We start from the raw sequence: 21,028 nt of genomic DNA on the forward strand, positions 1-21,028 counted from the left end.
CCCCTTAGTCTCTTATGAGTTTATCATTGGTTTTCGTTTTGCGGGCTTTCCCAGCAATGGTTCTTGCTTCGCGGGCTTCGTTCTGTTGCTGAGGGGAATGGTTTCACGTTTCGCGGGCTTCGCTCTGTTGCTGAGGGGAATGGTCACGTGACGTCCCTGTTTCGCGGGCCCCTGCGGTCGGCCCCTTCTCCTATTTTTCTGGCTTTTCCTTCTTATAAGTATGCTTAAACATACACCCCAAAACAACAGGATACAACATGCTATCTCAACAAACGGACCAAACATTTTTAAATTGAAAGATACACTCAACAAAACAATAATCTACAATTTTAAACCCTTATTTCTCACAACAGTGATATTTCAATTGCTATTGCAGGTTCTCAACACTCCAACTTTGTCGTTCTCTCAGTGTAGCTGCAGAGCTAAGGAACAGGGCACCATGCCCTGCACCCCACTCTGTTGGATAGCTTGTGTCAGAGGCATTCCTGCTCTGCAGCCAGCTCTCTGTGTGTGCAGTCACACCTCCACCTTGCTGATACAGCAAGTGTGAGACACAGAGTTCACTCACCACTGTACCTTCTGCTTCCTTCTGGGTGTGTGTCTCAGGGCTCACTCTTTTTTATGACTTAGTCTTTCCTAGTGCTAGGAGCACACAGATGTTGGACTACTTGCCAGCTCTGACTTCCCTCTCAAAAGCAAAATGAAATGTGTGTCATTAGCAGCTTGAAGAGCAATCTCCCTAGGAAACTCTTCAGCTTACAAAGTCAAACACAACCTAGAGCTTAAGTGAAGGGGTTTTGGGCTTGTTAAGGCTGCTAGCAGCTAAAGATGGGCCTGGATAAAAAATGCACCTAAAATCCTGGTGGCTCAGCACTACACAGCTTGAGACAGAAACGGTAACAATTTATTTCTGCTTTGGTTATTGAGATTCCTTGCCATTCCCACTTCCACATGTACAACAACATGGTCTGCATCAAAGAGATCTAACACACATATAACCTGCTAATTTTTATTTGGAGCTCAAGTTGTTAGCCATGGGGATAAAAAAAAGATTATTAATAATTGCACTTGTACCAAATACAAATGCCTCACCAGAACTCTTCTTCAGAGACAGGTAATGTGTCTCAGGGGCAGGGATCCACAAATACCCTGAGATTTGGGGTAGGTATTTTGGTTTCTCAAAGTATTTATCTGAAAGCAGGGTCCATTAACTGCTGTGCAATAAGCCAATCCACATACAGAGTTGAGATACCTGCTTTATTATCCATTTCTGTGCAGAAACAGGAGCAGGGTGGTATTCCATAGTGCAATCTCCAACGTGCAACTTTCATACCCAAAATCGTGAAAAAGAACTTAATCTCTATCATTATTCTATCACTCACACACATGATTGTTTTACTAATTCCTTGCTCTCATTTAAAGTGCTCAAAAATTGCACTGTGCATGCTTAAAAAGTAAGGGGCTCTTTGTTAGTGTGAGACCCTCTAGCTTATGGGTATATGTTTTAGTATGCTCATTAGTGTCTCATTAACATATTAATGGCATGGTAATACAGTGAATCCAATTACTAAGTAGTTTTTGAACCTAGTGCTCAAGGCTGTAACCAAGATAACATGGGGGGAAGCTCCTCCCCATCCTTTTCATTTGCCTTGCAGGTCTGTCTCAAGGCTGGGCTGGGCCTTGGGACAGGTTTATATTTGGAATCAGTTTTTCTCTAATTTTTACTGTTTCATTGTTATGTGGGCCCTATTTTAATTCTGCACATCTCCTTTGTTGTCTTTCATGTGATTTTTTTCCCCCAAATATGATTTTTCCCTAAAATTTTACTTATTTAATAACTGACATCAGTATCATGTCTGATATTGAGGCATCCTGACACTGCTCAAAGCCCAGGGAATAATCTTTTCTAAGTGCTACTGATTAATGCCTGTATTATCAATTGCTTTATTTGCCTTTTTTTGTGTGTGTGTGCGTGTGCGTGTGTGTGTTTGCTTTTATTGTTGTTAAAATCCAGGAAGGCTCGTTGGTAAACAGCGAATAACTTGAGAGAATTAAATTTAATTTACTGGCACACATATTTTGTGGCTATTCACTGAACAACAGGTTATTATTAAGTTCTACTACTGTAAAACTGTATTATAATAATACTATATCCCAAGAAAGCAAAAAAATGCATCCTTTTCATAAAGTCTCATAACGTGCAACCATGTTTTTGCAGAAAGCTTCACAGGGTTCAAACCATAAACCTTGAAGTGACAAATGAGATTAGTCAATTTTCCCACTTTAGTAACTTGCATGTTTGACTCAGATAGTCTCACTAAGCAAACTGAAAGCAGGTGCTGGCCAAATCCTTTCAAAAGACATTATTCCTCTGCTGTTTACAGAAGCACACACAGAGGCACTAAACACAAAAGAAACTGCTCACTCAGTTTTCTGTTTAAATAATCAGCTTTTCCATGACCTTTATTGCACGGCACACCTGTTCTGTAACTGCAAAATCTTACATTCCTGGTAGTGACACCTCAATAGCAGCTGAACCAGCTGAGCAGTAGCCTGCAAAGGCCTGAACTGGGCCAACCTGGAGATTTATTTGGCATTTGTCAGCTGCCTATGAGCTGGAAACTTGGAAATGAAAGTGCAGTCACAGCAGGAAGTGGAAAGCAGTACTACACACCCGCATGAAGGTTCAGGTGAAAGCAGTGGTAGTACTACAATCAAACACACATAAAACTGTCTTTTCTGGAAAAGCAAGCAGGAGTGACTACTTCTCATGTTCTGCTTAGAGGGGTCTTTATACTACTTCCCCTTTTTGGAGTATTAGCTGTATCTTTCACGCCAATAGTATCATAAGCTTGATGCTCCTCAGCCCAAGCTAAACTAATTTGGCAGGACACTAATTCAACAACCTCTCAACTCGACCAGCCTCTTCCAAATCTGTTACTTTTTTCTCCTCCATTCTGCTGTGAAAATGCCTAAAGAAAATAAAAACTGGGGATATGGAAGAGATGGAAAAGACTCTTCCTCTTGATAGCAGCCTGAAGATAAATGAACCCCCAAACATCAGAAAATCATGTCTGTAAGTTACTTCCATGTTTCCCGCTATCACCATCTGCCCAGTGACTGTTAGGTACTTGGTACATTTTCGTACCTGTGAAATGAGGAAAAACACTTAAATCAGTCTCTCCAGGCCAGGATGGAAGGACTCCACTTGCTGGACATCTGCAGAATGTCCTACCCACAGCCACCAAAGTGTCTTAGGAGTTTCCTCAAAATTCATTTTCTGAGAAAAAAACCCAAGCAGCTGGCTTCTGTAAACAGATTAAATGCTCTTCCCTTATAATAAGCACTCACATGAACTGGAGAAGGCTGGGCAAAGACTGTTAAGAAAAAACAATTGGTCACTAAGTACAGCTAGAGAAAATGCTAGTGATGTACCCCTGATACCTTCCATACATCTGCAGTTTCAAATCATCTTGCTAAAAACTGGTGCTTGTAGTACTTCACTGCTGGTGGAGCTGTTTTGGTTTTTTTCCCAGCCTCTATGCTGTGAGCAATGACAGACAAAATTTGAGTAACAGAACAAAAAAGAAGAATGCTGGTTTTTAAAACCAGAATTGCAGGGAGCCTATGCAGCAAACTACACATGACCTTTACTAACACTGTGTGATAACATTTGATGTAGATTCCTGACTTCCCCAAGCCGCACGTCTCTGCAAAGGGACCTGGACAGGCTGGATCAGTGGGCCAAGGTCAATAAAATGAGGTTGAACAAGGACAAGTGCTGGGCGTGCACTCTGCTCTCAACAGCCCTAACCAATGCTACAGGCTTGGGGAGGAGTGGCTTGGAAGCTGCCAGATAGAAAAGGACCTGGGGGTGTTGGTTGACAGCTGTCTGAATGTGAGCCAGCAGTGTGCCCAGGTGGCCAAGGCGGCCAACAGCATCCTGGCTTGTATCAGGAACAGTGTGGCCAGCAGGAGAACGGAAGTGATCTTGACCCTGTGTTTGACACTGGTGAGACCGAACCTTGAGTACTGTTTTCAGTTCTGGGCTCCTCACTACAAGAAGGATGCTGAGGTGCTGGAGTGAGTTCAAAGAAGGGCGATCAAGCTGCTGAAGGGTCTGGAGAACAAGTCCTATGAGAAGAGACTGAGAGAATTGTGAGGAGGCTGAAGAGACTTTATCCTCCAGACATCCTTCTCATGATAGCTGAGGAAGGAAAGGCAAGAATGCAACAGGCAGAACAGTCAAATCACAGATTTCTGTCAGATCATGAGCAGACAGAAACTTGAGCCAGTCAGGAACATTAAAAAGCACATATAGCACGTATTTCAATATTGCAATACCCAATCAAATATCCACTATGCTCCATTCATGGATGTGTTCAGGGCCAGTTTGGTTGGGGCTTGGAGGAGCCTGGTCAGTGGGAGGTGTCCCTCACCATGCAGGGCGGTTGGAATTATACAATCTTTAAGATCCCTTAAGCTCAAACCATTCCATGATTTATGATCCTCTGAACATCCTTCAAGAAGGAGCCACCTGAGAAAACTATTAATATTTTCTCACAACTCTAGTGTCCAAATTGGCTCCCACTGTTGCAGACTGAGAAGACCCTGAGTAAGGAGAAACACATTAGCAGGATGCAGTTCCCTTGCTCTTGGGTATTGGGTTTTGCAAAAACTTTGTACTGTGAGGTACTGTGAGCCTACTCAGATCACAAGTACCACGTTTGACTAAAAATGACAGATGGAACTGGCGTAATCCAAATTATTGCACTGAGTTGCTTGTTTTAAAAAAAGTTTATTTAAACAAAGTAGGTACATTTCACAGAAATGGTTATAAAATGCATAGCATATTATAAACAATACTGTTCCACATACTAGTTGTTACATCCTAAATGTTGCTTTTTAAAAACTTAACAGAAATGAGAAAGCTAAATCCCCAGTTGTCCTATCTTAGGCACGGTGAAAAAAATCGTATGATCTAACAAAGCAGGTGTCCACTTTTTCATTCACTCTACTGATTGTATTACTGCATCATTAATTAGCAATTACCAATTATATGGAAATATCTAGCCCCTGGAGACACATACCAACCAAGATTAGATTTCCTTCACCTGGAATACATATTGCACTTGCCTAACTAACCAAAACCCCAGGCAACTCCAAGGAAAGCTGACTGAGGGTCTTCACACTGATTAACTTAATGGCCAGAGACTGTATGAGTGGACAAAAAAGCTACCAGTTCTAAGTTGTCACAGCCATACTGCTATTCATAAGCAACTGGACTGTAAGTTGGTGAGTCCATATATATTTCAAGCTTGACTTGAATGGAAATTGAATGCCCAGTAGTGTAGAAACTTACACTCAGCGGTGATGCAGTGCTATAGGAAGTGGAATTGAGCCTTTTTACAGCACCTGAGAATTGAGCACACCTAGAACATTCAGAACTTTACATAACCAAATTCAGAGGTGTCTGATTGCTGGCCTTTGGGATGCCAGGACACAAATAAACAAAAATGAAGAGCACTGCACCAATCCATAACCATAGCCAAGACAAATACCAGCTCATTCACACAACAGTTCAGTTGAGGCTTCCCATTAGACTTCAGTGACAATAGGCAGAAAGCAGATGCTGAGGTAAAAGGAGCTGCACCACGTTTGCACTGATATAAGCAAATCTAGAATCAAGCAGGCTATAAAATCCATTAATTCACACAAAATAGAGAAGGCAAAATCCCCTTATTTTCAAAACATAGATACATGTGGATCAAAATATGTATTTTTTCAAAACATAGAGATACATGCTCAAGAATAAACTGATGTTCTGCATTATGACATGAGCTTTACAGTAGTTTAAGCTTGGCTTGGACTGAAAATAAAGAACTTTGAACTCTGACCAGCAGAGCTCCTTTGGAACTGTTTGTCAAGAGAGAAGAATGAGGTCTGAAGTAGTCCAAGAACACTGACGTTTCATTCGCTATCTTCAAGTAGTTTTTTTAAGTTGTTCTGTATCTTAGAAAAAGAGAGAAAATAAATTGGAAGGGAGGAAGTGTTACACAGTATTAAAGAAAAACAAATCATCAAGACATACTTTCCAATATACTGTGTCAATGTTAATTTTGTCACAACTACTCATACCGTGGTATTTATGTAAAATGCTTTTTGCACTAGTCAAAGGAAATAGCTGGCTATGAACAGCTAGCAGCACACTCAATTTTTGTATTAGGAGTATCTCCTGCAATTCCCTTGTATAGATTCTGTCTCCTATCAGGTATGAGAAAATAAGATGGAAAAAAATCTGGAGTTGAAAAGAAAGGGACAAGAAACCAAATTATTTTAAGGTTCATCAAAACCCAGTAACAGCCTCAAACTTCAAAACTGCAGCTCTTACATTTAAGTGGATAATTCACATAGTTTTGTAACAGCTTCAGCTACACAGCTGACTGTGATATGTGCACATCAAAATAAGGTGTCCTAAGCATGAGAAGCTGTGCTCCATTTGCCAGATTTAGTGTACTGATTGTGGGTTGTCTTCTCTCGCTTACATTGAAGGTGATACCAGCAAGCCACATCCTCAAGGATGATATGCAGAGACCTACTTTACACAGTTTATTTATTCACCCACCTTTTATCTCCTTGTCCTTAAAAGCAAAAAGCAGAGAATAGAGTGGGTCACATCCCATGGTACTCTACCTTAGCGTAAGGTACCCATGTGCTCTCTACCTTAGTAACCAGCAGTCAATGGCTACAGCAGGTTTAGTCACAGCTCCTTTCAGACACTGAAGAGCCACTGGACTCCCTGTTCAAGGACACCACTTATTAGTCCTACCTTATGATTTATAGCCCAGATGCTCACCTTTTTCAAAAGAGCAATTTTGGGGAAAACAGTAGGAAGTACCTACTTTATAGGAGCCACTTAACATATACACAGGAATTTCCTTTTCACAAGCTACTATACAAAGTAAAGAATGAGTAAGTTTAGGCCATGTTTTCCCTCCCCCAATTTTACACTTTTATCGTTTGATAGAAATGGTACATTTTAGCAACGTGTTAAATACACTTCAATGCCAAAGCACAATTCTGCTAAGCCTTGGTAATTCCTTGGCTCTAAATATAAAACAGAGCTTGTAAAAACCACAAGGTCATAGTGAAAAAGTCATTGCAACCTCCTTTTGTAGTGAACATTTTTTTAACTGAAGAGTAATCTTTAGTTTTAACCTAGATAATGTTTGTACTCTGCTTCATTGCTGCAGTCACACAGGAAGTGAGGGGAGAGATAGTAAGTCACACTGGAGCCTTTATGCTGCCTTTGCTACGAAACTCAGCTGCAGCTGTGCTAGCACTTTTCACCAAGGTATATTAAACAGCTAAGCAATTACAATAACTTTGGTCAGAGAACATAAAACTATCAAATTTCTGCTAGTTTTGCAGTGCAAGAGTAGCATCAAACATCCTGTTCTAACCACAGCTCATCTCTTTTAGAGTGGACTGGGATGTGGCAATATGCAGCTACAGGCAATACTCATTTAGCCTGTATGCACAGCAGTTGACTGTCTCAAGTATCTGGTAAATACAAGATAAGACTTAAAGGGTCCAGACACTAACTGAAAAAAACCATGACTTAAGACTGCAGGTAATTTCTCTGGGAACAGCTGAATGATCTGACCATCCAGCTGCCTTTTATGGTGCCTCCAAGCAGCAGCTGCATGATGGAGTGGTAAAGTGCCTTAGCCCTGCTGCAAAGGGCTGTCTGGCTAACTTACCACTGGAATGTAGCAAAGGTCTCCTATGAACCATCTTGTCAGCTTGTCCTAGACAGCTGGAAAGCAGTACCCTCTTAAATGACCTAATTGGGCTAAAGATTGTATCTGGTAAGCATCTGGCCAGTATTTTCCCCTTCCATTGGTATTATTATTATCCACAGCTTACAGAGGGGTTAGGCCAGCATTACTTCAACAGCCAAGGCGGAGGAGATGTGGGGTGAAGAAGTCTCTTTTTCGCCATCTTTGTAAGACCTGTGCCACACAGGTAAACAGTGATATCATGTAATGGTAGCTTTTTGCTATTTGAGAAACTTGATTTGGGAAAAAAAGGGTGCTGAAAGACTTTGGCATACCCTCAGTTTTAGAAACAGAGACAAAAATACCCCATGTGACTTAAAGACATAGGAATTCAAGGAACTTCTGTCTGGCTCCACTTTTTTTTTTTCATGCTTACACAGTGTATGTGTTCCCAAAATGCAACATTTCATATACCTGCACTGGGTGCAGTTGTCAAGGTTTGGGGGCAGGGGTGGGACACGGGGGTGCAGGGGCTGCTGCTGTGGGAAGAGGCCAAGGGCTGCACCGTGCAGGGACAGTTGTTTCAACAGCTTGAATGGACCCACCACAAGGCACAGCTGAGCTCCCCACCCAAGACAGTGGAGCCTCTGGGAAAGTGTTATTTAAGAAATGGGTAAAACACCAAAGAGTGGTGTAGAGTAAGATGGTGAGAAACAGGAAAAGTAACATCAAAGCCTGATAAGGAGAAGCTCCATGACAGAGATGCCCCCACTGGAGCCCACAAAGAGCCCGTACCAGACCAGAGAGTTATTTCATAAAAAAACATGCAGCCCTTGGATGAGTCCATGCCACAGGAGGTGAAGAAAGGAGCAGCAGAGAGTAAATTAATATGTACTGACTGTAGCCCCCCAACCAGTCCCACTAGGGGAGCAGGGAGAACAGCAAGGAATCAGGCACAAAGGAGTAAAGTTGAGTCTGGCACAGGAGGAGGAAAGCTATTGTTCATTTGCCCTTCCTTCTCATAAATCAATGTAAATTGGCACTATTAAACTGATTTTCCCCAAGTCAAGTCTGTTTTGCTTGCAATGGTAAATGGTAAGCAATCTCCTTGTCTTTGTCTTGACCCATGAGCTCTTTTCCTATTTTCTTACCCCTCCCTGTTAAGAAGGCTGGGTGGGTGTCTGCTGGTCAAGGTTAGCCCCCTGCAACATCTAAAGTGAAACAGAAGTCTCACACCTACTCTTGTTTTGCATAGGTTTCCAATTTAAGTCAGCAAAGGCTTTTAGTTTGCAATGAGAGAGTGGTAAAAAGGTCAAGTACAGGGAATTACACAACTGATGCAGCAGCATTTGTGTTACTCAAGTGAAACAGGCAGATTGCAGCCATGGCAGATGACAAAGCTGACTACATATGAAAGCCAGCATTGCTTTTTTAATAAAAAAACCCCCAAACAACTTAAATAAAAGCCCCAGAGAGAAAATGTCATCATACAGTAACAAAGGTTAAGTTTGGAATCTTTAGTCTTGATGAGCAACAAAAAACAAAAAGAGTAAAAAGACATGTCAGCCCTGAGGCATCCAGTTTCTTAGTATTCCTGGTTCTAAGTCTTTGCTCAAGGCAAAACATTTAGATGTACTGGTACTTGTACTTGGCTATTTGCAGTCCAAAGCCCAGTTGTTTGTCAAGGAAAACACATCAGCTTCTGGTATCAAATTTGGAAGAAACTTGGCACTTTTCAAAGTGCCAAGTAGCAGACCATAGAAATTCAGAAAGAACCTGATTAGTGGATCGGCATTTGTATTATGTCATAGGAAGTTACCTTTTCCAATTTTATAATATTAGCAGTTAACTCATCACAAAGGGCATCAGCATTAATTTGCAGATGAGATCCCAAACCTTGGCGCACTGGATGTCTGTCAAACAGAATGAAGAAGTTAAGTGTGACAGAAAGGAAAAAAAAACAGACCTGAGAGACACATGCTGATTGTCAAGACAATAGTGACACTGTGAACTGTGCTTGTTTACAGAAACAAAGGCCTAAGTCACTTTTGCACTCTTGACTACACTGTTTGGTGTCATTCACCAGAGATTTGAAGATGGAAAACTTTACAGATATTTCCCCTGGAAATAAGTTGAAAAGTTACATGAGTTCCACATCCTGTGACTTGCAGGAAATCAAAAAGCCTAACCCCTTGACACTGTAGAAGTGCACACCAGATCATCCTTTTGAGTAACACAACAGAAAAAAGGACTTTCTTGTCCTCTTAAAAGAGGACACTCTTGTCACTCTTACACTCTGGTGTAAGAGTGCTTCGGAAGAGGGACATAGTGTCCTTCCTGCTAATAAAAACAATGCCGAAACAAAAATGCTTTTTGACATTGCCTACTAGTAGAGGTAGGTTTACTCCTCTCTTTGCATTTTTGCTAAAATACAAATACAAGCTTGTTGAAAGTGAAGAACTACTTCCTGCCTATTCTTTTTTTTATCAAGAACCTACCTCTGTTTTCTGACACACACACACAAGTCCTACTGCCTTGCACAGAGGACAGCTGGGAGCAGCTGGACCCTAAGCATCATGGTCACTGCTCAATGTGACCACAAGTGCACTGTCAGAGTGACCTGTTTATCACGGACAAGTCACCAAAGAAAGATGAACTAAGAAGCCCTCTTATTCAATAACTTGAATACTGGTCTGAAATGCTAGCAGACAGTTCCAGCCAGCCTGGGTACAACTCTGGATTGAATTTTATCTCCCCCTCCATTTTTCAGGTGATGCTTCTCCAGCTGTCTGCATTCCCACTCACACTGCATGTGGCTGCAGGTTCTGTAATGAAATTTATGAATTACTTTTAAAGCCAAGTTTTTCAGAGCAACTAAAAAAGAAATCAGATGTAAGAAGGGGAGAAGGGTCAATACAAACTTTAATCCTTAATAAACTGAATAGTATTCTTAGCAGTATCCAGTTAAGTGCCTTCTGCCCTAAGAGAGAAACAGGAAGTCCGTAATAGGAAACTTAGTGGAATACTGCTGTGGTCCATACCCTTGCACTGTCTCTCCATTTGACATGTGTCTATTTCCTACCCATGCAACATGGAGATTAAAAAAATAAATACACAGGGAAAAATGACACCCATGACAGGATGGAACTACAGCCCCTTCCACTATACAAAGAACCCTCTCTTGTGGTGTATTGTGGTGATTTTTTTTGTTTGGTTTTTAAATTTTATTTTAGCAAGACAAAATATCAGTTTCTAAAGAGGATAAAGGCAGGCCAAAGGTTTAGAAAACAAGCCCAAAGATTATGAAGTGTCTTCTGTCATTGTAAGCTAATAAATGACATTAAGACTGAAGTTACACCTTTTCCACAGAATCATTGCTCTGGAAAGGAACTGCTCACTTCAGCAGTATACATGTAAGTTACTCACAGCTACCTGAAACAGTCCCGAGGCAGTTGTAAATCATGATATGTTACATCCATACTAAAAGTCTTAAATGTGTGGCTGTTAGATAGGAGAAGTACAGATAAAGGAACTACAGAACACAGGCATTACAATGGCACAACACAGTATCACACTGGCTTCTGAAGAAAACAAATGAGCATGATAAATAATGGAAAAAGATTTTAAAACCCTAGAATTTTAGAGTGTATCTTACTCCTGATGTGAATCAAAGGATGTGATGGAAATTAGACGCTCCTCCAGGACACTGATTTTATATCTCATGTAGAAGGTAGAAAATATTAATACACAAACACTGTAGAAAAGAAAAATAAGGTATATAAAATACTACTACTGCTAACAGTAATAATAACAACAACAACAACAAACCCAACAACTTTAGAGGCACCTGACAACTCTAATGTTAAAAGGAATTTAAACTGTTACTTCTAAAATGTTGAATAATAAAGATATCACTCTTGGGAACACTTTGGGAATACCTATCTGAGGCATTCAGACAGTTATGAATATCTTAAGCCTGAGAATATTGACATGTCAAGTGAATATACAAGTAGTTAAACTCTTTAATAATTTTCTGAGCCAAAAGACCCTTGGGTCTGTTAAGTGAGGGCCTGTTAAGTAAGTCTGCTTCAGCATGTCTACTCTTGAAAAGTATCCAGGCCACAATTACCAATAATTTCCTTTTCTCAATCTTAGATTATATTATTCCATGTAAGCATAAGGAAATCCTACTGGTTTGACAATCTTAGTATTAATTGCTAACTTACAGAATTGCGTAAAATATAAGCACATGGTTCAGAGATAAGACATTCTGGGACTTCATTTTGTGTAAGAATCTGAAGGCTTCAGAATGGCCTGAGAGAAAAGAAACCAAGAGTTACTTTCATAAAGCAGACCACAGCATACAAACAGTGCTTTGAAGGATGGAACAGATATAAGCAAAAGGATAAAAAGAAAGATGTTGCAATTCACATGAACTGATGTAACTATGCAAACTTATCCCAACTAACTCTACCTGAGCTAGCTGACTTACCATTTCGAGAACTATTTTGGGCTTTTCTGTCAGGTCCACGCTTAATGTGTGCATCTGAACGGACAGATTTTGCCTCAGTCTTGGAAACTTTCAAGTGAGTCTCTGTCTCCATAACATGATAATCTGTCAAGAGCAACATTTTTTGTAAAGCTGAAATATGAAGTTAAAGGAAGCTGTTAATAGCTTAAGATAGTCAGGGAGTAAGGGAAGTTTTTAAAAGGTGCAATTCTGGACTTGGCTAAAAAGCAGCAAAGATAGCAACATGTGCAAACTTTGAAGGTTATCACTCTATTTCTAGTCAAAAAACGTTACAGACACGAAAGTCATCTCTCAAAAAGACTACATATGCTACAGTAATGATTCCAAACTACTTTAATAGCAGCATCAAACGGAGATGCTGCATTGTTTCTTTAAAAAGGAGATTATACCTCTCTTGTTATCTAAACACAGACAATTTCTTTAAATGTCTGGGACAGAAAATTCCAGTCACACTCAGTTTTGTTCATGCTTTACCTGCACTCCCTGGACTGCTCTAATGAAGCTGGACTGCTCTAACAGAATCACATGCGACAGATGCGATCCCATCCACCCTGAATTTCCTAGGGTGGTTCTTTAACTGGGTATTGTTTTTCTAATTGTGTAAAAGAAAAATGGAAAGGTCTGAAGTAGTCATTAGCAACAAGGAAGTCAGACAGCAAGTTAAATCATCATTCAGAAACATTCATGTGGCATACGATGACACCACAATTTAGTTACTCCTTCACAACCACCAAACAACTAAAAATACACACACAGTAAATACCAAAGACCAGCTTATACAAATAGCCCCAAACCTTAGCACTGAACAAAAGATACATCAAAAAAAAAGATGAGTTAATTAAAACTAACATGACAGAAAACTGCTATTAAAATTATACTATTACATTCAAAAGTAATGGTAGAAGTTTCTTGTTGTACAAATTCTTCTTGACAAGATGGAACCTGTAGTAATACCACAAATCACAACACATTATCTATAAATATATATTAATTGTACAGCAGAATAATGCCCTAGGTCTTGCTAATGACATTCAGCATGTGCTACATAAAACAAGTTCTGCTGTACTTATGAACTTAACGTGCAGTTTCTACGCATCGTTCCTTCTAGTTAGGTGAAGAACTGGAGGCACAGGAGACTACAAACAGTAGTGTTAAGAAAAGAAAAACAAACTTTGGACAGTATCTTCACCTATTTTAATAACAGAAAAGAATAGAAAGAGGATTTAAAAACAAAATCACAAGAACATGTAAAAAGTGATTTTTGGTAACCAAAATCCACCGTGGTTCAGAACCTTATTTGGATAACTTAAAAAAAGTTTCACTGTGATTTGAACTACTTTAGAAGAGCACTGTCTGGGTTTGTTTTTTTGTTTTTTTTTGTTTTTTTTTTTAAAGGAGGAACATTTCCGACATTGTATCTTTGCTAGCATAACTGATGGGAGACGTGGAAACAGGTATGGGTTTGCAGCTGCAGGCAGCACTGACAAATCAGATTTGATGCTGACCATGTCATTGCCAGAATATGAATTGCAAAGGGATATAATAATGGAAATGCAACTATTGAGGCTTTGAGGAAGACCTTAAAACTCATGTAATTCTCCAGCACTGTGGACAACATAGATTCCACATCAGAAAGGGATGACAGAAGCAAACCCAGTGCCAAACTCTTCTCATTTTCTTCGGGCTCCATGAATCCACTCACCTTGGAAGCATTCCAGCTCTGGGGTTTGTGAACCTGTGCTGCTGGACTCTTCCATTTCCTGTCTTCGCTGCTGCACTATTCCATCCAGATCAGAATAGTCTTCATTGAAATCCTAATGGGGAGAAGGAGTTACAAGAAAGCTCAGCCTTGTTCTAAATCAAAAGAACCTTAATACCTCTGACAACCCTCTAGAAACTGATCTAACAATTACAGATTTAAAACTGTCTAGCCAGGAACAATCTCTGATATGAAGATATTGAGATCAAGTTAGAAAAATAATCCCCATTATTCTCTGCCTCCATTTAAGTGAAGCGATTAAGTCTGTGTGCAAAAGAAAGAGACTATTAAGTTAGATCATCTGAGAACGCCAGGACAGGCATTACCAGAATTAGAGTCTCATCATTGCACAGTCTTTCAGATGTCTGAACTGTCAGAAGAAGGACTGCAACTAGAAACACTAGAAAAAACTCCTCATGGCAGAGGAAGAAGACACCTGTAAGCCAGTACTGTGCTCAGTGAAACCTGACTGGTAGAGAGAGATATTTAGAGCACAGAGACCTTGGAATATATCCAAAGCATATGCACACGAGTATATATTGCCTGTGATAAAATCAAATTACACCCATGCCAATTATTCCCAGTGGTTCCTATTGTTAAAGACTCAATGCAAGTTCTAGAAACAGGTATAATAATTTACTTCAGTTTCATTTCTTGGACGTTTTAAGTAGTACTTGCAACAAAAGGTGCCATGCAACAAAAGAACAAACATTTAAGCCACTTACCAAGGGCAGACTTGTAGGACGATCAGCCCTGAAACTGTTTTCTGCAGAAGAGGGATTTGGACTGTTGCCCATGCCTGTATCCTGAAAAAAGGAAGCAGTAACAAGGAACACACTCAGAAACTACCTAGCATTAAAAGGCAGGAAAGCAGTAGTAATGAACACAAAGCTACATAGCATCTTCTCTCATATTAGTACTTACCTCAAGATGTCTACAGATGGATTTTAATAGCTTGTAGGTGGTATCTCTGGAGAGTAAGGAGACAAACATGTACTGAAAAACAAAAGTTCCAAAACTATTTGAGAAAAGGCATATAGTAAAATCCTCCTTTTATCTAAACAAAACTGCCAGGTGGTTTTACTGTTCAGTAACTATTTTCAAGAACCTCCATGCAGCAGGAAAAAACTCCACTCCTCCTAAGCCTATCCCTTGACATTAATCACAAGAAACACAGAGCAGACGTGTAAAAGTTACTATGTTCTGTTGCAGGAACCACAGCATATTCCAGATCTGTTCTTTTATTTCTTAAAAAAAGACTTTGTATGTCTGAAAGTCTGAAAGACTTTCACCTACTCTGTAGAAAAAAAAAAACAAACTGCAACTCATTTTCTGTACAGACTCCTTCTTCCAGAAGTATTTGTGCTATCAAAATGTGATGATTCTAAAGCTGCTCTTAGGATACTCACACTTTCTACTGTCTGATGCAATTTCTATTCCTAAGATTCACTATAACCAACAGTATTTTGTGCATCAAAGGTATTGCTGGTGATGTAAAAGAAAGAATATTGTCAGAGCTGTCAATATGTCAGGTAACCCTCTGTGCATGCATTTCCTGACCCAGGTGCTTCAGTTCCCCCAGTACCACTACATGGCAGTCTTGGAGAACAGCCAATGATAGATTATTGAAAGCAGGTGGCAACCAGAGATTTCTTTTATTGTCTCATCAAGTCCTACATAGCTGTAATTACTGAAGATCCAAATTAAAACCACAGGCAGTTAGGAGGAGAAATAAAGATAGCCCTTGCCTGTCTCAAGCGAGAAGGCAGAAGCAGCTAGAATCATTCCCTAAAAATCCAGATCCTCTAGGGTCTCGATATGCAACCAATTCCTGTAGCCATCTAAATGGCCACTAGGCACCTTCAAGAATCCCTCATATCATTGCCAACAAGTAGGGAGAAAAGAAAAAAAATTAGAAAAGAAAAAGATGCAGATAGAGTGCAGTGGCTTCATCCTCTACCAGTACTTACCCTGTCTGTGACTGTTGCTATGATCAAAGCATTTGGCACAAGAAGGGCAGTTTTGGTTTTTTTCAGAAGTGTCACAGAGAGCACAGGTATACTAATCTGAAAGAAGATCAGTGTTGTATTAAGAGTCCCAATATGCACACACAAGTCTGCATTTTCTTTCACAAGGAGCCAGCCTACCAACTGTGGTAAGCAGGACCTTCAACACTCAACACTTACAGATTTCTACACTACATTCCTGATTATGAATATTTCACAGGGAACAGGTACAGTTTTACTTATTATTAACTGGTTTTATTTGTGTTTTTGTCAGATGGCAATCCAGGATCTAGTTTGTGTCAACCTTAGTTGATCCCTTCAGCCTCTTATAAGACTACAGGGTTAGTTAACAACAGAACAAGCTAGTCTAAAAGCTAGGCTTCTATGTTTAGAAACCAAACATTTCAGAATATATCAGACAGAGAGGCTTGTTGAATAATGAGCATAAAAGTCTTCTCACCACTTACAGATTCTTTAGTTTGCAATAAGCAGCTGAGCAAACAGCTTGTTGTTTCACTGATGTTGAAAGAGTCAGTATCCACACAAACAGTGACTTAAACTGATTCTGGTGTGTGCCATCCAGGCTGTCTACATGAAAAGTAGACATGTCTTACACTGAAAAGTTCTCAACTTGCCTTCCTGCTTTGTGTTTACATCCAAGTCCATTAGGTTAATGCCTGCTAAGTTTCAGAGTGTTTAACTTCAGATATTCTACATGGGGCCTTCCTGTATACCCCCTATTAAAGGATGGTTTGACTTTCAGTTCAAAAGCTTAGAGCTTAGCGAATAAGGCAAATGCAATAATCCTGGATACACATGATCAGGATACAGCTTCTGTTAAAAATTCCTTTTGACACACATGGTCACAACTACCTCAGAAATTTGGAAGGAAAAGTGTCCAAAGATTGTTCAACAGGTGACCATAGCACTGAATTTAAAAAAATGCCAGTGTAAAAGTGGAATGAAGTTAATCTGTACAGCATTTCATATAACCTTATAAACTTTTGTTTAGAACAGTAACACAAAGTCACGAAATGAAAAATTGATCCAAGTAACAAAAAATGTATTTGTGTATCTCAGTGTGAGTACAAGACTGCCAGTGACTGCTTAATAATGGCTAGTTGTGTATCTGCTTGTCATCTAAGGAATAGAAACTTGCTCTTTTGTTTTTTATTAGTGTTCTAGAAGAAAAAAACCCAACCCAATGCAAAGCATGTAATCTTAGTTATTCTTGGTCCCAGGCCAGGCCTAAGAATCCACAAATCTGGTCATAATTTGTTCCATTAATTTTTAAAATATTTCTACTTGCCCTGCTTCTGAAGCCAAGTATTCTGAAGATGGATAATTAAACAGGTCCTCCACTGTGAATTTTCATCTTAAACTGGATATGTATCATTCCACAAAGTTTTTGCAACACTTCTCAAAAAAGCTTTTTCTGTGAGTGGGGAGAAGGGAGCAGCTACAATATGTGTTTGATGGGAAAACCCAGAATCCTCAGGAGGTCAGCTGAGAACCTGCATCTCCTTTTTTTTTTTTTTTTTTTTTTTTTTTTTTTTTTTTTTTTTTAAATAAATAATGAAGCAACAAACCAAAACAAAGTCAAACCAGATTTTCCAGCTGAAATCCTACTAATACTAATGATTAAAAAAAAACATCTCAGACTTCTTCTAATTGGTTTAGTTCACCTCAAAGAACCTTAAATCAGAGATGCTAATGGCATTCTACTGCATGCTGTTTTGATGGATAACATTACTGTAACCAAGACTAAAGTGTACTTAAGTGGGATTAAGTACTGGTTTACAGCACTGTTATCTCAGCATTAGATTAAAATGATAAAATCACTGCAAAGTACCTTAATTCTATGTGGAGTAATAATTATTTTAGGAAACAAATGTACCTGCAGACAACTTGGAAAGCAACTAAAATACAGAAGACAATATTTAGCTCCAGGGAAGACTCAATGCCAACAAATATACCCAAAACAGAACTACCTGTAAAGAAATCAAAATCTTCCAAAGCCTATTCAGTCCTGCAGAAGCAATCTTTTACTTCTGAATAAGCACGGTCTTTACATTGCAGATCCAAATCTCCTGGCTTGCAGGGCTCTCAATAAAAAAAATTATGCAGAGAGAAGAATTCATATTGAAAAATTGCTTAGAACGTGCAGATCTGCTATTTCACAGAACAAAACACTTCATCACTATACTTAAATTGTATTTTAAGCTGTAATCAATAACATTTTTTGTCTTGGAAACTTTGATGCTGCATCTGAATGGTAAAAGGTTCCTGTTCTGTAAAGCTGAATTTCCTTCTCCCTCTTCCATGACAATCTTGATATTCCTGTTTTCCTTTTTTTTTTTTTTTTTTTTTTTTTGTGTGGTTTTTTTGTTGGGGTTTTTTTTTTGTTTGTTTGTTTTTTTTGTTTTTTGTCTTTTGTTTTTTGTTTTGTTGATAGTATCCCTAAAAGCTTGTGCTTGCTTTATCTGAATGAAAAAAAGCTTTAAATGTGTGATACAGTGGTAGAGGGATGCCAGCTGGAAGTAAATGATCAGGCCTGTCCCTTTCATTCTTCATTTCTCTTTCAATAGTTTCTGAAAACAGTGACTTAGAATTGAATAATCTGAACTATCATTATGACTACATTTGCAGATACTGTCCACTCCACCCTATCTTGTAATATCTATCCACTTTTCATCATAAACATAGATGTGTACGTATTTCTGCATTTAAAACCCTGTTGACAAAGATAATTTCCTAGTACTACATCATTATAATTCTGCATCTTTCTTTCCCATGTCTTTTTAGTCTAGTTGGTATAGTTCTAGATTTTTCTACACATTTATCTTAGCTTGGATTCAGAAAGATGTCCTGAAGTTTGAAGCAGTCACAATTGCTCGTGATGAACAGGAGATTCAAGTACCGCAACTTTCACTTTAATGAGATTAATTGTCAATGTAGCTGTTACTGATTATGAATGTCAGCATCCAACCATTTGTTAATTCTGATTTACCTGTCTGTACCACATAGCTTTACTGAGTTACCATCTGCATTAATGTACTGTCTATGACTAATAGCACCTATTAACTAAGAATCAACAATAACTCAGTTTCTTGGGCCAAGCAGTAATACACAATAAGCTGTAAGGTGACTATGAACCATATGTTTTTAATAATTTTAAGTATTCTTTAAATGTCTTCCACCTACTTAAAAGCCACTTCAAAGATAGATCATGTTACATCAAAATGGGTGACATCAGAAAAATGATACACTGTCAACTCCTAAACCATTTCAGTATCCAGTTCACTGACCAAAGGTCTGCATCTAACCAGGACCCTGGTTTAATAAAGTACTCAGGAAAGTAGCCAAAGAAATCCCAACAGCAAATCGAGCTGTTTCCCCATAGAAGTTTATAAACAAAGCAGACTTTATGTAAACCAAGAAAACCACTTCCAAACCTCCAAATCAACAGAACCAGAGCATAAATCTTTTCAGAAAGGGTTTGTTTTTAGTCCTATGCATATAATTCACCACAGAGAGCCCAAGCCTTAGGTGGGTCATATCTGTACCAAGAAAATGAGGATCTTCTAACCATTCGTGTTCCATTTCTGCTCTTACTACCAGCTCACAAGTAAAAACTTAGCAAAATGTTTTTTTCTTTCCTCATTCTCTGTTTACATGAGAATGGTAGAGGAATCCCTCAAAGATCTTTGCTACTTGACTCAGAAGGCTGTTTTAGTTCATGTCCTTTGTTTGTCTTAATATGCTTGTTCCTTTCCTCCAATTCCCCAACTACAGTCTTGTAGTCCTTCTTTCTGGCCTTCCCTCCTCTTCCTCTTTTCCACTACCCCAAGAGAGATATTCTGTACAGTTTGTGCTATATGGGCTTGGAACTGTCCTACCTACTGCATCTCAGATCTTTTCCTCTCACCTACATTTTTTTTTTGGACTTGAAATACTTAAGAGACAGACATGATCTTTAACAATCATAGCGCTGCAGTTCTAAAGTGACTTTCAGGCTTTGCTTCTAAACAGTGGCTGCAATAAAAGTATTATTAGTACTCTTGCCTTGCATAACAATGTGAACTTCTGGTAATGAATAAATTGTTAAAGAATAGCATTACTTACTGTTCTGTATATACATATTTTACTAACCTTAGTGTCTTTACCAAAAACCTTGGAATGAAAGCAAATCCAATTTTCAGAAAGGAATAACTTTCCTTGGTACAGAATCTCTTTCTGGAGAGCACAGGTAAAACCTGAAACAAATAGATACTCCATAATCCTAAGCCAGCTGTTACCAATTGGTTTTGGTTTTGCTCTTTTTTCAAAGCCATAATATGCTTGGGTTTATACTGGTTGATAAACATTATGAAACCTTGAAATATTTGGTAAATTCAACTAATACTGACAAGCTCTGAAGATTTCACAGGCTTAAATTTAGGCTCAGAATATCTCAAGGACAAAGACTGAAAGACATAACATGCAAATAGCTTCGAAAAGTCAAGAATGCTTTTTGAGACAGTATCACCTAACTTCCTATAAACTTTTTTTACTAGCTTTCAAGTACCCATGTCTTGTAAATGTACTTACTTACTTGATTAATGAAAGGTTTTAGCTTTATTTGTTTACCTCTACAGCAGTTGTTTGAATTACCAACAACCATGTAACACATGTAAAATAATACTGCTTTTATTTCACCACCACTGAGCAAACCAGTTCTCACTCAAACTGCTTTCCTTATATTCAAGAAAAATTTATTACTAATGTTTATGAAGACTTCGGGTGTTACAATTACCAGAGAGAACAGAATCTTTAAACATTTTAAGTCGTTCTAGCAGTGCTTTTGAATTTTAAAGCATTATCAACAGCAAAAATCTAAGCTAGTCACTTTACCAGTGTGATCTCAATTAAGTACTGCCTTTGGGAACAGAGCTTTGGAACCAAAAAATGT

The 21,028-nt window shown here is 38.9% G+C and overlaps 1 protein-coding gene across 10 annotated transcripts in view; it reads right to left on the bottom strand.

Moving 5' to 3' along the window:
* Positions 1-4,782: 4,782 nt before the first annotated feature.
* Positions 4,783-21,028, bottom strand: part of GRAMD2B (GRAM domain containing 2B) — a 39,326-nt gene continuing 23,080 nt past the window's right edge. For 6 of the 10 annotated variants that reach the window (XM_071731927.1, XM_071731928.1, XM_071731935.1 and 3 more), the window contains 10 exons: positions 20,230-20,333; positions 16,042-16,137; positions 14,996-15,067; positions 14,797-14,877; positions 14,015-14,126; positions 12,274-12,396; positions 12,008-12,095; positions 11,437-11,535; positions 9,601-9,694; positions 4,783-6,012 (listed from right to left, as the gene is read on the bottom strand). In XM_071731927.1, the coding sequence (XP_071588028.1) occupies positions 5,971-6,012; positions 9,601-9,694; positions 11,437-11,535; positions 12,008-12,095; positions 12,274-12,396; positions 14,015-14,126; positions 14,797-14,877; positions 14,996-15,067; positions 16,042-16,137; positions 20,230-20,333 (911 nt within the window). In that variant the 3' untranslated portion in view covers positions 4,783-5,970. The remainder of the gene's footprint in view (positions 6,013-9,600; positions 9,695-11,436; positions 11,536-12,007; positions 12,096-12,273; positions 12,397-14,014; positions 14,127-14,796; positions 14,878-14,995; positions 15,068-16,041; positions 16,138-20,229; positions 20,334-21,028) is intronic. The other 4 variants (XM_071731932.1, XM_071731929.1, XM_071731931.1 and 1 more) reach the window with 4 other exon arrangements.

Source organism: Heliangelus exortis, chromosome Z, assembly GCF_036169615.1.
Source record: "Heliangelus exortis chromosome Z, bHelExo1.hap1, whole genome shotgun sequence".
In the NCBI taxonomy this organism is placed as follows: Eukaryota; Metazoa; Chordata; class Aves; order Apodiformes; family Trochilidae; genus Heliangelus; species Heliangelus exortis.